The sequence below is a fragment of the Martes martes genome (assembly GCF_963455335.1).
Source record: "Martes martes genome assembly, chromosome: 12".
Lineage (NCBI taxonomy): Eukaryota > Metazoa > Chordata > Mammalia > Carnivora > Mustelidae > Martes > Martes martes.
This window is the reverse complement of record NC_137900.1, coordinates 73,495,287-73,512,179: the sequence shown is the minus strand read 5'-3', so window position 1 is coordinate 73,512,179 and position 16,893 is coordinate 73,495,287. Positions and strand designations below refer to the sequence as shown.

Here is a 16,893-nt window from a genome sequence, read left to right as displayed (position 1 = left end):
CTGCCAGACTTAGTAAATAAAATATTGGATGCCCAGTTAAATTTAAATTTTAGGTAACCAATAAACAATTTCCCAGGCAGTATTTGGGACACACCGATACTCAAAAATCTATTCATCACTTCTCTAAAATCCAATTTTAATTTAATTAATAAATTAACTTAACTGAGTGTCCAGTGTTATGTGTGGCAAAGCTACTCCCGCCCTATCCTGCGATCGCCCCTGCCTTTGCTAACGGTAAAACTAATTTGCATTCATCAATACTCAGATCAAGAGGTTAAGCAGTGTCTTTCTACTGGGTTCAAATGCTCACTTTGAGGTCTTCGATAAGTTACTTACACTGACTGCGCCCCAGTGGCCACATCGGTAAAATGGGATTAATAAGAGCCTCTCCCTCTCAGGGTCAGTCTGAGGATTATATAAGACAATCCGGGAAGGGCCTAGCGCAGAACTGAGCTCATAGCAGGAGCTCAATCCATATTAGCTGTGGTTGCTGGCAAGGGAATACAATGAAGAAATAAAACGGCAAAGAAGTACCTGGATCTTTCCGTTGCCAGGAATATTCCTTATGTGTACATAGATAATGGAGAGCTGTCAATGGCTATGATTTCATTTATGTGACTTTCATTTTATTGGGCAAAGAGGGAGTAACACATAGGAATGATAATAACCAATTTGATGCAGCTTATTTCAGTCTACAGCATGGCCTTTCACATTCATTACCTGGTAACAATGCCAAATGCATTTTTCCTTTTTTTTTTTAAATTTTATTTATTTATTTGACAGACAGAGATCACAAGTAGGCAGAGAGGCAGGCAGAGAGAGAGGGAGGAAGCAGGCTCCCTGCCAAGCAGAGAGCCTGATGCGGGGCTCGATCCCAGGACCCTGAGATCACGACCTGAGCCGAAGGCAGAGGCTTTAACCCACTGAGCCACCCAGGCGCCTCCCAAATGCATATTTCAAAAAAAAAAAAAATTTCAAGACAGTGGTTCTCAAACAGGGATTCCTGTGAAAAGGTAGCTGTAGGGTCTCGGGATGCCTCCGACCCTCTCAGAGATCCACTACTCTGAAGAGTTTAAAGGATTACAACAATCTGCAACAAAAATCTTTCCTTTGGTAAGGAAGCAAACAGAGAGCAATCTTATGTATGGACACAATGTGGAAATGACTTCTGGTCCTCCACACAAAACTATCCTCCCTGTCGTCATCATCAAATACAAAGGACAAATGGCTCCACCACCCAGCTGCCCACAAAAGACCCTCGGTAGAATGGCTGTAACCTGTGGCCTCTATTCATCACCGGAAGATTCTAACTGCTTTCCCCCCTTTTGTAATGGAGAACATCTGCCCTTCCAGAACAATCTTTCTCCCAGTGGTGAATTTTACATATAGAGAAACAACATCCTTTTTTTTTTTTTTTTAAATGTTGCTTTCCCACGTCCTTGATTAGGAAACATGCCCCCTTTTTAATGGTTTTACAGCCAGAATCTCCAACCTGCCTAAATCTTAGCCTAAGCACAAATGAAAAATATTGTATACGTTGTTAAATTAATTAGACTAACAGGGCTCTATTACCATGGTCATCTATGTAAGCAAACTAAAATCTAAGCCTGTAAATGCTTCAAGGTTATAAAATCAAAACACAAAGGACAGCCAATCCCAAGAGCCAACTAGGCTTTAAGCTATAAGCAATCAATAATTTCCTTTCTTTGCTTCTGCCTTTACTCTATACAAATCTCTCCCCAAGTTCCCCTCTTTGGAGCCTTGCTGACCACTTCTGATCAAGTGCTGCCCAATTTGAACTGCTTTCCTCAAACTCTTAAAATGTTTAATAGGTCTCGGTTTATCTTTTAATAATGTAAATAAGTACAAAGCTTCTTTCTGGGAAAAAAAAAAAAAGAATCTGCTGTGCTAGAATTTTCAGGGCTCCTTTTTGCAAGTACGTAAGTTTTTAGTATCTTCATACAGAATAAGCAGGCAAGTACAGATGGCGTTTGGGATTTAGTTGGTGTACGTATTTGATTAAAATGGCTCTTTTTTGCAAATACTTAAGTTTTTAGTATCTTTATATAGAACAAGAGGGCAAGGTACAGAGAGCATTTGGGATTTAGTTGGTGTATCTATCTGATTAAAATGGCAGCCAAGCCACATGATTTCTACTCAGAAGATAGTTCTTTAACATAGACTGATAGAGTTCCAACATGACTGATGCAGTTTTGAATAGTCTTCATATAAACAAAATTCAAGAAAACAATGCATAGCCCAACAGGTGCAATTTCTGGCTCCCAGCAGTGCACCCAGCTGAATAAAGCCAGATACTTCCAGGATGTTGGCACTGAGTAGTTTACTCCACAGAAGAAAGGAAGCGCTGTCACCAGCAAATTCATTTAAAATCTAGCATTAAGCGCCTTCCTGATGCCTTTATTTGCACACTACTCTTAAATGTCTATAAAGTGATCGCCTTTCTCACTTGCCTTGTCCACAGGATGTGAAAATGCTAGGTTGAGGGTTAGCCATTTGACTGGCTTTTTAAGATTAACAGGATGTACTTAAATTCCCTTTGAGAAGAAAAGGGGATATTATTATATATAAAAGGCAACACTGAGGTGGTTGCCAGGAGCTTGAGGGAGGAGGGAATGGGGAATTCATATCTAATGGATACAGAGTTTTAGTTTGAGGTGATGAAATATTCTGGAGACGGAGGGAGGGGACAGTTGCAGAACAGTACAAATGGCATCATAACGCTACAGAACTGCACTTAAAAATGGTTCAAGGGGCAAATTTTGTTATGTATGTTTGACCACAATAACAAAAAATGGATACACTAATAAAGATTTTTCTTTTTTTTTTAAGCTGAGAAGTGAGGGGAACATAAGCAGAAAGAAAAGCGAGAGAGAAAGAAAAGAAGGGAGAAGTATTGAGTCTGATGAGCCCGCACCCCTACTCAGGGCTGATGGCAGAGATACTAAAGAGGAAGAATGAATTGAGGCCCTCCCCAACGTCATGTCCTTTACCCCATGCCCCATCCCCAGTTGGTAAGAGGGTCCCTCCTGCAATCCTGTGAAGACAATGACTGAGCACTTGAATGAGAGGGGACTGTGTGCAGTGGAGAATTTTGAAGACCCCACCCTTTAGTGAATAATGGAAATCAAGCCATCAAAAACCTAACTGCATACAAATGATCCATAAGCACATGAAAAGATACTCAGCATCATTACCCCTGGGGAATGCAAACCCAAACCAGGGTGAAATGCCACCTTGCCACCCACTAGGATGGTTATAATCAAAACAGAGACAAAAGCAAGGGGGGACTAGGATGTGGAAAAATAGACCCTTACCCGAGGCTGAGGGGAGTGTAAAATGGCGCAGCCACTTGGGAAAACCACCTGACAGTTCCTCACAAAGTGAAACATGTATTCACCACATGACCTAGCAATTCCACGCCCAGGTCCACAGCCACAACACATGAAAACGCATGTCCATGCAAAGATTCGCCCATGAATATTCACAGCAGTGAATTCATAACAGGCAAAAAGTGGAAACAAGCTCAAGGTCTATCAGCTTGTGAAAGAGCTAAGAAACAAAGCAAAACATCGGCCTACCCACTAACAGAATACTATCCAGCGCTAAAGGAAATGAACTCGTGGTTGAGGACACGATAAGGATGAATCCCACAACACCATGCTAAGTAAAAAAAGGACAAACGCAAAAGACCGCATGTTGTATGATTCCATTTATATGAAATGTCCAGAACAGGTAAATCTATGGAGACAGAAAATATGCGAGTGTTGGCTTGGGATTGCGGTGCGAATGGAGATTATCTCTCATCGGGCAGGAGGGATCTTAGGGAAGTCATGAAGTATTATGAAATTGGATGATGGTGATGGTTGGTAAATTGAACAACTATTAACTGAAGGATGCTTGGGTGGCTCTGTTGGTTAAGCATCTGACTCTCAGTTTTGGCTCAGGTCATGATCTCAGGGTCCTGAGATGGAGCCCTACAGTGGGCTCTGCACTCAGCGGGGAGTCTGCTTGAGATTCTCTCTCTCCCCCTCCCTCTGCCCCTCACCCCACCTGTGCATGCCTACACACATGCATGCACTCTCTCTAAAACAAATAAAATCTTTTTTTTTCAAAAAATGTGGAATCATAGTCTTGAATGTATGAATCGTGTGGTCTGTAAATTATATACATCAATTAAGTTGTATTTAAAAAAGAAAGGAATGGTAAAAACTGAACTGTAATTTAGAGGCTCTAGCAAGTGAAAAACAAGCAAAACTGCAAGGAAAGTGGCATAGGAGGGGAAAGCAGGAAAGGAGACTCGAGAAAGATCCTGAGGTGAGAACATGAAAACTAAGTTTGGGGAAGGCCAGCAGTCCAGCGGTCTGCATTTGTTCATTCATAGATTTGTTCATTTAAACAAATACTGACAGGAGCACACACCGTGCTGGACACTTTGCAAGGTACTGGGGATGCATGCCCTGCGGAAATCACATTCCATGAGGGGAGACCGGATGTCATGCATTGACCTCTGTGGCTATTTATGTGACTGGCTAGGAGAAGTACTAGGTAACGTGACAGCATGTGAAAAGATAGATCAGAAAGTAGTGCTGTATGAGGAGATAATATTTAAGCCAAAGACTGGAATATAAAGAGAAGTGAACCATGTTGGGAAAGGGAAGAAGGAAGAGGAAGAAGACCAAGGAAGCCATTATGGTTTTATACAGCAGAGCACCTGCTGGAGTTTGGTTTGGGTGCTCAGGGTAAGGGGAAGGCCAGCAGGGCTTAACTGGAGGGAGGGTACCGGTTTGGCTTTTTGAAAGGATCACTGTGGCTACAAATAGCTGAGTTGAGAAGGCAAGGATGGGTACAGAAAGAGACATGGTGGAAGATAAGGCTAGAAACGAAACAGGAGTTAGGGTAAGGAAATCTGGAAAGTGAAAGGAAATACCTAAGCCTTGGTCAGTGTTCAAAAGGAAAGGAATGGAATCAAAGGGTTTTGGGCAGGAAGTCCTTTCCCAGGCTAGGTGGAAACTAGAGAACAGGGAGCAATGATAGGGCTCACGTGGCCACACGTGACCCTGCTGCTAGTTGTATGCAGAGACAACACTTTCCCAAACTGACCACCATAGTCACTGGAGCACTCCTTAAAAATGTGAATTCTCTTGAATTTTGAAAAAAGCAGCCTGGGAAGCTGTATTTTTACTATTTCTTTTTTTTTTTTAATATACTGCTGCAGGTGATTCTCAGAGTCACGCAAGTTTTAGAAAATACTGATCCATCACTTTTCTAAAAAAAAACGTCTAGACATGCAGCAAAACACAATAAGGAGAAGCTGTTCTGAAATAAGAGTGCCCTTTTCTTCTAGTGAACAGTGGTAAGTGTCCATCGATGGACGAATAGATAAAGAAGATGTAGCATATATATGTATATCAAGGAATATTACTTAGCCATAAAAAAGGATGAGACCTGGCCGTTTGTGACGACATGAATGGACCTAGAACGTGTTATGCTAAGTGAAATAAGTCAGAGAGAGAAAGACAAATACCACATGATTTCACTTATGTGTAGAATCTAAAAAGCAAAACAAGTGAACAAACAAAGCAGAAACAGACCCATAAATAAGGAGAACAAACTGATGGTTGCCAGAGGGAAAGGGGTGGGGGGATGGGCAAATGGTTGAAGGGGAGTGGGAGATACAGGCTTCGGTTATGGAATGAATGTCACAAGGATAATTTATAATGAACTTAGCCATTCATCTGTTAGATGGACAGTTGGAGAGATTAGGATCACTTTTTTTTTTTTTTAAAGTTTACTCATTTAAACAGCCTCTATATCTAATGTTGGGCTTGAGCTCACTACCCTGAGATCAAGAGTCACGTGCTCTTCTTTTCTTTTTTTTTTTTTAAAAGATTTTATTTATTCATTCGACAGAGATCACAACTAGGCAGAGAGGCAGGCAGAGAGAGAGGAGGAAGAAGGCTCCCCGCCGAGGAGAGAGCCCGATGTGGGACTCGATCCCAGGACCCCGGGATCATGACCCGAGCTGAAGGCAGAGGCTTTAACCCACTGAGCCACCCAGGCGCCCGAGTCACATGCTCTTCTGACTCAGCCAGCCAGGTGCCCCTACTATGTTCACTTTTTAAAAGTTGTTTTCACCTGTTCTTATTTCAAGGACCCTACTGACCTATTTCAGCCTGTGTCTGTTCACTAGAACACAAGGATAGTTATACTTTAGGATAGCTTCTACATTGTATCTTATTCTGTTTTGCTGCTTGATTTAAAAACAAAAACAAAAGGCATGGACCAGTATTTTCTAAATCTTGCATGGCTGTGAGAATCATCATCAGCAGTATAAAAAACAATAAAAATAAAAACAGCATAAGGAATATATGAATTCCTTATGCGTGTCAATGATATTGTAGGGGAGCCTGGGTGGCTCAGTGGGTTAAGGCCTCTGCCTTCGGCTCAGGTCATGATCTCAGGGTCCTGGGATCGAGCCCCGAGTCGGGCTCTCTGCTCAGCGGGGAGCCTGCTTCCTTCTCTCTCTCTGTCTGCCTCTCTGCCTACTTGTGATCTCTCTCTCTCTCTGTCAAATAAATAAAATCTTAAAACAAAAAGGTACTGTAATAGTGTTGTATGGTGACAGTTGGTAGCTACCCTTATGAACAGAGCATAACATTTAGACTTGACTTGTCAAATCACTCTGTTGTGCACCTGAAACTAATGTAACCTCATTAGTCATATGTCATTAGTCAACCAATGACACTAGTCCTATAAGTGACATATAATGTCAATAATACGTCATTAGTCAACTATAATGACGTTAGTCATATAAGTCAACTTATACTTCAATTTAAAAAAAAGTGAACACAGTATACTCAGAAAACAGCGATGGGTGTGCAGAGTGCTGGTTTTCCATGTCTCTGGCACTGGCACTCGTGAAAAGTAGGTACAAAACGCCCCGTAGATCTGAGTGTATGTGTTTCCTAGAGCTGCCCTAACAAATTACCTCAAACTTGGTGGCTTAAAAGAACAGAAATTTATTCTCTCTCAGTTTGGGGGCCAAAAGTTTAAAATCAAGGTATTGGCAGGGCTGTGCTCCCTCTGAAGTTTCTAAGGGAGCATCCTTCCCTGCCTCTTCCAGCCCCTGGTTGGCTCCATGTGGCCTTGGCTTAGGCCTGCCCATGCTCCCATCTCTGCCTCCACCTGTTCACGTGCTCTTCTCTCCCAGGTGTGTTTCGTCCTTCTGTCTCTCGTAAGGACATGTATCATTGGACCGGGTTAATCCAGGGTGATCTCACCCAGATACTTAACTACATTGAAAAGGCCCCTTTTCCAGAAAGAGGTCATATATATATACTTTACTAACATATAATGTATTATTTGCTTCAGGGGTACAGGTCTGTGAATCATCAGTCAAGAAAGAGGTCATATTCACAGGTACCAGGTAGAGGACATAGACATCCCTTTTTGGCAAGGAAGGAGTGGGTTCACAATTCAACCTACAACACCAAATGATTTAAAATTGTTGAGCAGACCTATATTTAGAGGGTGTTTTTTATATAAATGTTCCTAGTTCAATGTTCCTCAGAATGACCAATGTTTATTTATGAATGAATTTACTCCTCTGAGTCATGTATATTTTTAGAAGCATGACTTTGTCATTTTAAAATAAGACATGGTATTAAAAGGTTACATGTAGTAGAGAAAACCACATTCGGGGAATTGCGACATTGCAAAAAAATTTTTTTGCACCATTTTCAGAAAGAAAATTTCTAAGCACTAAGATAGATATGTCTATTATAAGAAGAACAATATGGAGGATATCAAACTGTTTTGGTGATTTCTCCTGGTATTCCCCTTGGCAAATGTCAATGGATTAAGTTTTAGTGTAATTAGAGTTTTAGTAGAATAAAACTTTCGCAGGGCAGAAGGCAGGAAGAGCTGATATTGCAAGGATATAGGAGGTAGCTATTAGAAACAGTAATAGCTGTACATATATAGATATATGATGAGGAATCTTTAGTTAATTAATGAACATCGGGCACTTATAGATGCAGGAAAAAACAGTACTTTAGGATAGGTATAAGGACAGGATGGATACATCAAGCAGTGCAGGGCGGGAACCACAGTATGAAGCAAAGGGCAAAAAATAGTGATTCCTGCATAATTGGAAAAACCAAAGGAGAAGTTCTAAACAGAAGTAGTTCCTTAAGTTATATCCACGAGAGGTTTCACAAATTCTTTAGTGAGAAGAGACTGGCATTCATAGAGGAACTTAATAATATTTGTAGAAATTTATGGATGTATTTAAATATACGTTTATTCTGCTTAACTTTTTAAAGCGTATGGTGTCCATTCTTCAGAGTGGGTTCAGTTCTAAAGAACTAAAAATCCTCTGTTAAACATTCCCAGCTATTCATTAAAAGAAAAGAGAAAGAGAGATCAAGAATGACATCTAAACCGGATAGACCCAAATACAACTTTAGTCACAATCCTGGTTCCAAGGATCCGCAGCCTGATTAAACAGCAACCTTATAAAATGGGACTTGGACAAGATTTTCTTCTATCAGAATATACCATTTGCCTTTATAAAACAAACTCTGGGCTTTCTGATCATTTGAATGTCTGCACTACATCTGCAGCTATACCAGCAACACAGCTCAGAAACAAACTCTTAAGAAGATGCCAGATTCCAAAAGGGCCAATCTAAATCCATCAGGTTCATCCACCTGTCCCTTTCTGTCCAATGCGGCCACAGACGCAAACTTGTCTTTGCAATAACAGTCAGTGAAACACTCATGCACCCTTGGATGTACATTATTGTCTTGCAAACTCTGTTAAACATAACAACATAACTATAAGCAAATGAACTTTCAGTACTGGATGGTTATTACTTAGATTAGTTGACTTTTTTGACCAATTAGGCTACTATCCCATCTTTCATTAAATTTCACTGCGGCATTTTTGTTTGCTTTCCTCTAACATTTGAAACACAGATAACACAACTCCAGCCTTCACCTTACAAGGGAAAGCTTGGATACATTCATCCTGTATATTCCTTTGTACAACCTCTGCTAATAAATCCAGGACTCAAATATATCTAGGTATATCTCAATATAGAGAGGGACGCTACTTGGGGCACCTGATCTTGGGGTTGTGAGTTCAAGCCCCGTGTTGGGCCTAGAGCTGACTTAGAAGAAAGGGTAGACACTACTTTCTTTTTTCAAAGAAAAATTCATAAGTGGTGTATACTTAGATTCTAATCACTAAAGCAAAAATGTTCTGGGATCAAATGTTCCAACCTCTGTTCACGGGATCATAAACAGAATTTCAAGAAGGAAGAATTATTCCTTTGTGTCTAATCTATTAACAGAGGGGAAGTGGTTGACTCTAATGAATTTTGCTATGGATTCCTTAATCTAGGCAATGATTATAAATTCATGCATTTCATTTGAACAGTCATAATTAGGTTGATTTCCAGATGACTCGTTTTGTAAACTTTTGGCCACTGGCGTTCCCGCTGGCGTGGGCCGTGTGCTGCCTTCCCGCTGACATCACTAGAAGTCTTGAGTCAAGATCAAGCCTCTTTTGCCTCTCTGACCTTTCTTCACAACGCACAGTGGGGCCCCGGTTGCTCAGCTTGGAATGCTCAGCTTTGCTTCACTGTGCCCATGGGGTGACCACGTGCCCACAACCCACATGCAGATAGTCACTGAACACCCTGCAACAAGCCATTGGAATTCATCTCTTGGATTCTACCTTTCGGGTGGCTTCCTAACCCAGATGCCAAATTTCAGAAAATCTTATGGCTGGATGACTCACTGAGGCTCCAGTGAGCAGAGAAAGAATCCCAGCAGGGTTGAGACGCCGTGCTCTTTTGGCTCCCAGCAGTCCGCCAGGGGCTCGTTTTCCTCTAGGGGTGTACTTTGAGCACCAAACTAAAGAAGACATCTCTTACCTTGATAGTCATGTCTGCGCTGGATGTTTCTGTGGCGTCTGAGGCTGCTTCGTCTCCCTTTAGCAGTATATTCTCCCACCCGACCCCTGAAAAAAGCAAAAACAAAAACAAAAGTGCCATTTGAGCCAAGTACATTCAGCTGGCATGGATAGACACCTAAGTGACATTTTGCAGATTCCAATTCCATGTGTGTTATAAAGGAAACCAATGTCGCTCCACAGTTTCCCCTGCAGGGCAGTTACTGGGAAAGCATCCTTGCAAAAGTGTGGCCAGTCAATACCTCCTTTGTTTCTACCTCACCTCCAACTTTGGAGTCCATTGTCCAAGTCCTGTAACTGCCAGACAGTTCCATTCCCAGGCCAGAGTGGAGAAGAAGTTGGAATGAACTCTCTTCCAGAATCCAGCCCTCATACTGAGGTCTTACTGGGGGCTTAAAGTGAATTCCAGGACGCAGAAACACAGACATCTGAATCTATTCAACACCCAGTAGAACTGATTCCAGATTATTCACTGCCCTAGATTTCACATACATACTGGAAATGACAGAGAGTTTATGTTCACTTTGAAAATCTATATATGTTTTCTCTCCAAGTCTTGATAAATGTTAGTGTTCTTTTTTTCTTAAGCTGCCAGATGATCTCCAAGAATAGACACATGGCAAGATACAAGGTTTTGCTCTCTTCACCTCAAAAAGGAGATCAGGGGTTGGTGTTCAGATACACCCACGAACACAATGTAGCCAAACTATACCGGGTCAGATGCAATTATATGAGTGAATCAAGGGGGGATGGTCTATATTAGAGAAAAGTTTGAAGTAATGACAAGGTATATTTGTAGAAACATATTTATTGCAGATAAAGTCATCTTCTTAAAAGCTAAAAAAGTAATACTTAGTAAAGTTTTTTTTTTTTCTTTATTTGACAGAGAGAGATCACAAGTAGGCAGAGAGGCAGGCAGAGAGAGGGGGAAGCAGGCTCCCTGTTAAGCAGAGAACCCGATGTGGGACTTGATCCCAGGACCCTGAGATCATGACCTGAGCTGAAGGCAGAGGCTCAACCCACTGAGCCACCGAGGAGCCCCCTAAGTAAAGTTTTTAAGGGCCGACTTTAACCAGTAGATACAAATTTTGTAATTGGCAAAAGAGCTGCCTGCTGAGATACACAAATGCTCAGAGCCTAAAGCATTAAAGAGATTGTTTTCTTAAATAGGTTAAAATTAGCTGTGTAATATTTGCTTCCATTGTTGATTTCCTTAACAAATAATTTTGTCTAAGGATAACTCAAGGACAGCATTCATCCTGGACTTGTGTGATTAGCCCAAATTAAAAAATTTCAATTATCTAGCATTATGTTAAGTGAGGATTAGCAAACATGTTCTGTGCCACACAGTAAATATTTTAGGCTTTGTGGTCATGCCATTTCTGTTGTAACTTCTCAAGCTGCCATTGTAGAGCAAAACACACAACCCATAAACAGCCAACAGACAACATTCAAAACAAATGGGCATGGCTGAGTTCCAATAAAACTTTATTTACAAAAACAGGCACTGGCCCAGATTTGGCCCATAAGATGTACTAGACCAGATGGATAGTGATTAATGTGGCACCACATTGTGAATGTATTTAATGTGCAGAACCACATACTTAAAAATGGTTACAATGTAAATTTTACATTATGTATATGTATATACCACAATAAAAAAAACATTTTGCTAAGCAATATTCAGAATTTCAATTTAACTGATTCTATAATTACCCATTGAGTTGGTATACCATTACTTACTTAACTATTTCTAAAATGTTGGATATTTAGGTCATTTTTAATTTCTCATCAGTATAGGTAATGCTAAAAGGAATACCTCTTTGTCTAAAATGCTTTTCTTATGAATAATCTCCCTCAAAGAGACTCCTAAGCAAAAAGTATGCATACTTATAAGGGTAATGGCATGGTCCCATTCTGCTTTATAAAACAATGATGTCAATTTTACAACCACCAACAATGAGTGATGTAATAATTTTGATATCACCATAACTCGCTTGGTAGTGTTACCAGTAAATAATTTGTATGGTGATGGGGACTGATGTCTTAAGCAAGTTGTAGGTACATAAAATATTCACTATAGTATTCCATATACTTCCGTGTATGGTATTGTAATGATTTTTGTGTCAATTTGTATTAATGCCATAAAAATTATATAGTAATTTTTTAAAAAGATACTTTACCAGCTTCTGTTCTAAATCAAGAAAGCAGAGACATGTACAAGAAAGATTGTTATACTCCAGCATTTCTGTAAAGACCAAATGGACAAACCAGATGGTGAAACAGAAACGATTTTTGCATGATGCTTTTAAAAAACTAATATAACATTAATTCAATTTTAATATTTTAGCGTCAATTACATTATTTTATATTCTGGATCCCCGAGAGCCTCATTGTACAGGACATATGCACAATGGATTATTCAAGATCCATGCACTCAATGTATTGCAAGGTGCAAAGAGTTGTTTCTCACTAGGTTGTAGAAACTGGGGCAGTTTGTTGAGCTGCCCTACAGCTTCTTCTAGAGAAATTGCTACAAGGAGGCTGTCAGCTTTTTCTTAAATGAAAGTTTCTGGGAGAGCAATCTTTGCTCCTACATGAATGGATTACTTCCCTGACACATCTTGCATTCAACAGACTAATAGTCCCTCTTGGTTTAAGGCACTGCTGGCCCCTGTTGGATCTGGCTGGCAGAGAGACACAGACATTGGGCATGATGGACAATTATCTGATATTTACTTGATGGAATAGTTTGAATTATCATTCAGCAAATATTCATTCTCCTCCTTTCCCTCTGTGGGAGAAATTTTCTTCCCTGTCCCTCAGATGTTCCCTCTGGCCAGTGCAAGGTTAGTGGACATAAGGCAATCAAAGGTTTGAAATGGGCTTGTGTGGTGATGCTTGCCCTCTTGCATTTCTTTTCTTTTTTTTTTTAAGATTTTTATTTATTTATTTGACAGACAGATCACAAGTAGGCAGAGAGGCAGGCAGAGAGAGAGAAGGGAGGAAGCAGGCTCCCTGCTGAGCAGAGAGCCCGATGTGGGGCTCGATCCCAGGACCCTGGGATCATGACCTGAGCCGAAGGCAGAGGCTTTAACCCACTGAACCACCCAGGCGCCCCTGCCCTCTTGCATTTCTGCTATAGCATGAGGAGAACATGCTCCAATTGGTCTGCAAGGGGCTCGGAGTCATGGGGAGCAGACCTGGACCCCATCAGCACCTTGGAGCCAAACCAAGGCTTGATCAGTCAACCCCTAGCCCAGCTGCACATGTATGACAATAAAAGGCATTGAGTTTGGGGATGATATAGGTTAAGCAGCATTATTGTAATAGTAACTAATAGATACAACACCTAAGCGAAATTGTACATGAAAGTCATTTTGGATAAAGCACATTTATCTTTGTGCAAATGCAAATGAACACCTTTGTTGCAAAGAAATTCCAGTTACAAGTATTGATTCCCATCTCTCTCTCTTTCTATATCTATCTTTTTTCTTTCTTTCTTTCTCTTTTTCTTTCTTTTTTTTTCTTTCTTATTTCTTTCTTTTTCTTTTTTCTTATTTCTTTTCTTTTTCTCTCTTTCTTTCTTATTTCTTTCTTTATCTATTTTTTTTAAGTAAGCTCTGTGCCCAACGTGGCACTTGAACTCTCAACCCTGAGATCAGGAGTTGCATGTTCTGACGGCTGAGCCAGCCAGGTTCCCTATATCTCTCCATGTTATGCCATGTGAGGAAGAATCTTTTCTCTGCTATGATCCTTTCATGAGCAATGCAATCTTTACTAATGGATATATGGCCCTAAGATATATACATAAATATATATGTATTCTCAAAATTTTAGCCTACAACCAAGAATACACCTTTTTTGTTAGTTTCTAAGTAATCTCTATACCCAATGTGGGTATACACTGAGATCAAGAGTTGTATGCTCCACCAACTGAACCGGACACGCACCCCAAGGAAACAGTTTAAATTAGATAGCCTACCATTTCATGGCAAGAATGAGAGAAAATAGACCTGACATTTTAATTTAAAAATATTATCAATCCTAATAATAAGTTGTGAGGACTGGAAAATGTTATTTTCAAAGCTAGAGGCAAAATTCCGTCCAAGGAGAAAACTGAGTTTTGGATCGGATGCGCCCCATGCCACGGAAGTAGGAGAAAAAGGAAGAGGACCATTCAAAAAAGGAGGGAACCTGAAAGAAGCTGGGATGAGAACTGGCTAAGAAATCTCCAAGGGTAACGAAAAGGACTCTTGAGAACCACGACGTTGAAACATCGATTTTAAATTTTTTGGCAAGCTGTCTCATCACGTAATGCTCCCCTGAGTCTCATACCTTGGGTGAAGATCTGTTCTACACAATTGTCTTGTGTTGGTGTGGGTGGGTGGAAACAGAATGAGGACCTCAGGCTGGAGAGAAGAGAATGGCAGGTACACGGAGGAGCTCCCTGCGAAAGCGGAATCTGAGGAGGACATGATGATAAGAATCTGGGACAGGGTATTAGACCCGAATATACACAACAGAGCCATGGGTCAGCTTCATTTGAACACCAAAGGGCAGCAGACCCTCTCACCCTGGGGACCTGGAGAAGCAAGAAGACCTACACTTCTAATAGGAGGATGCTTATACCTGTGAAAATACGACTTCTATTTCCGCAATGGTGATTTCCATACCACTACCGTGTAAATGCCTTGCACCCCAAGTAGGCAGGGGGCTAGCTTAGAATGCTCATTTGTCATTCTTCCACTCTAGGATTTTATCAATGACTGTCAACATCTCCTTTCATGTCTAAGTTCCTGAGATGAATTTCCACTCAACTAAGATCAGTATTTATAACAATAGCACAAATATTTAACAGGTCAGATGTATAATTGCAAAAGAACATATTCTAGACTGATGTATTTCTATTATTAGTCAGTTATGTAAGCACAATCACCTCTGATTTCAGGGAAAGAACCTATGTAAAGAATTTGACCTAAGAATTTTTGATAATTGATAACTAAATATATATATATATATATATTACTTTACATATTATATTTCTACACACTCTCCATCCAAATAACCTTTTTTCTCTTATATTCCCTTTCCCTTTGCTCAAACTCTTTATTTATAATTTCTCAAAGAAGAGAGAACATATTTTATATTATTTTTATAATCCCTAGATTAAAATAACATCTTTCTCCCAGAACAGAACAGGTTTGCGTTTCACAGTAGTGGGGAAAATTGAGACCTGTCTACTTATAGCTGATGTATGCTTTTAAGGCCCCCATCAGGGACAGTTGTACAAAAATCTTTCCAGAATAAGTAAAATCAGCCAACCAATTGTTGCTTTTTATACATCTCCTCGCTTAGCCACACAGTCAGATGAAGAAATCCATGAGCCCGAGCTTCCAGTTCCTTAGCACTCACATGTCTGGTCTCATGCACAAGATGCACTCTACTAACCGCCATGGCCCCTCTCTTTGATTTCTGTTGGGAATAACACATGTGTGGTTGACAGGGAAGAGCAAGCAGAAAGAAGGAGGCTGAGCTCCTGGCCTGGTGGGAGAAGCCAAGGGCACACATGAGCACCTGCAAGGTGAGGGATGTGGGCTAATAGGAGGGTGGCCGTGAGGGCTTGAGTACAGTAACCTGTAGACAACATGGCTTTTGTGTTTGAGCAAAGGGAGACAGGACTAGCCTGAGCAAAGAATAGGATGAGTTGCTAAGAAGGCTTGTTGGGGAAGCAACCAGTGGCAGTGCAGAAAACAGAAATAAGGTGATTTCCTTATTTCTGATTCTGGTTAGTACCACAAAATGGACGAAAGTAAAAACACAAGGTCAGAGACCTAGAGGGAGAGGGTAGCACTGTACCAGAGGGTGCTAGCTATCCCTAGATCTCCTGGCACCATTGTGTGTTGCTAGATAAAAGCAGAGTAAGAAAGAAAGGTAAGTCAATATGGACCCTTGGGGGCAAGAGAGTGGATCTTTGCTCTAGCTCATCTGTTGACACAGGTTTTAGATAGATTGTTGGACAAAGTGGGTCATTAGTGCTGCTCACCAAGTACTTCCGGTTCTTTTCTTTTGAGGACACATAACAGAATTTCACTTCCTGGCCTCCTTAGAATTGGTGGTCCTGTGATGAGTTCTGGCTGATGAGTGTGGGCAGCAGTGGCATCTATCACTTCTAGGCTGGAGCATGTAATTGATGAAGGACGCTCCAGAGCGCCTCTCCACTACCACGGTGAATGGTAATGCTCCAGATAGTGGGATTCTGTTGGCCTGAGTCCCAGGGTGAGGATAACACAAGGCAGACACAGTCAACCCACAGTGGCCACGTAGGATGAGTAAGAACTAAACCTTTGTTGTTTTAAGACATGGGAATTGAGAGTTGTTCATTACAGTAGCAGAACCTAGCCCAGCCTAAGGAGAGGAAGGAGCCCTTCCAAACTTGCCTTTCCCATCAACCTCCAGTTCTTTGGGTAGAGTTGTTTAGGTAAATCTGTGTTCTATTCCCTAAATCACTCCTGCCATTTGAATTTTGTCTCCAAAACCAGGCTATGATGATCCATACTTTCTACTGTTTTGGGGCCACCCTGTTTCCATTATGCCTAGTGCTTATTGCATAGGTTAGTTGCATCTCATGAAGGATTTACGGCCTAAAGACAAAAGACCTCATCCTGCATAGTCACGGCTGCTCTTGAAAATTCCTTAAATCTCCTATCCAGTCCAAAATAACACCATACTTCAGAAAACCCAACAGAGCCACAGTTTGTTCCAGCTTTGAAACAGACCGTTTCCTTTGTTAAGTACCAGACGATGCTGTTGGCTTGGGCTAAGGATCATGTTGTACAAAAAATACAGATCTGGAAACTGTAGAATTTCTCAGGCTTTGGAGATGCGCACACT

At 40.9% G+C, this 16,893-nt stretch overlaps 1 protein-coding gene across 3 annotated transcripts in view; it reads right to left on the bottom strand.

Moving 5' to 3' along the window:
• Positions 1-16,893, bottom strand: part of PALM2AKAP2 (PALM2 and AKAP2 fusion) — a gene marked incomplete at its 3' end in the record, with an annotated part of 333,400 nt that overhangs the window by 127,576 nt on the left and 188,931 nt on the right. For all 3 annotated transcript variants that reach the window (XM_080819613.1, XM_080819614.1, XM_080819615.1), the window contains one exon: positions 9,962-10,047. In XM_080819613.1, the coding sequence (XP_080675739.1) occupies positions 9,962-10,047 (86 nt within the window). The remainder of the gene's footprint in view (positions 1-9,961; positions 10,048-16,893) is intronic.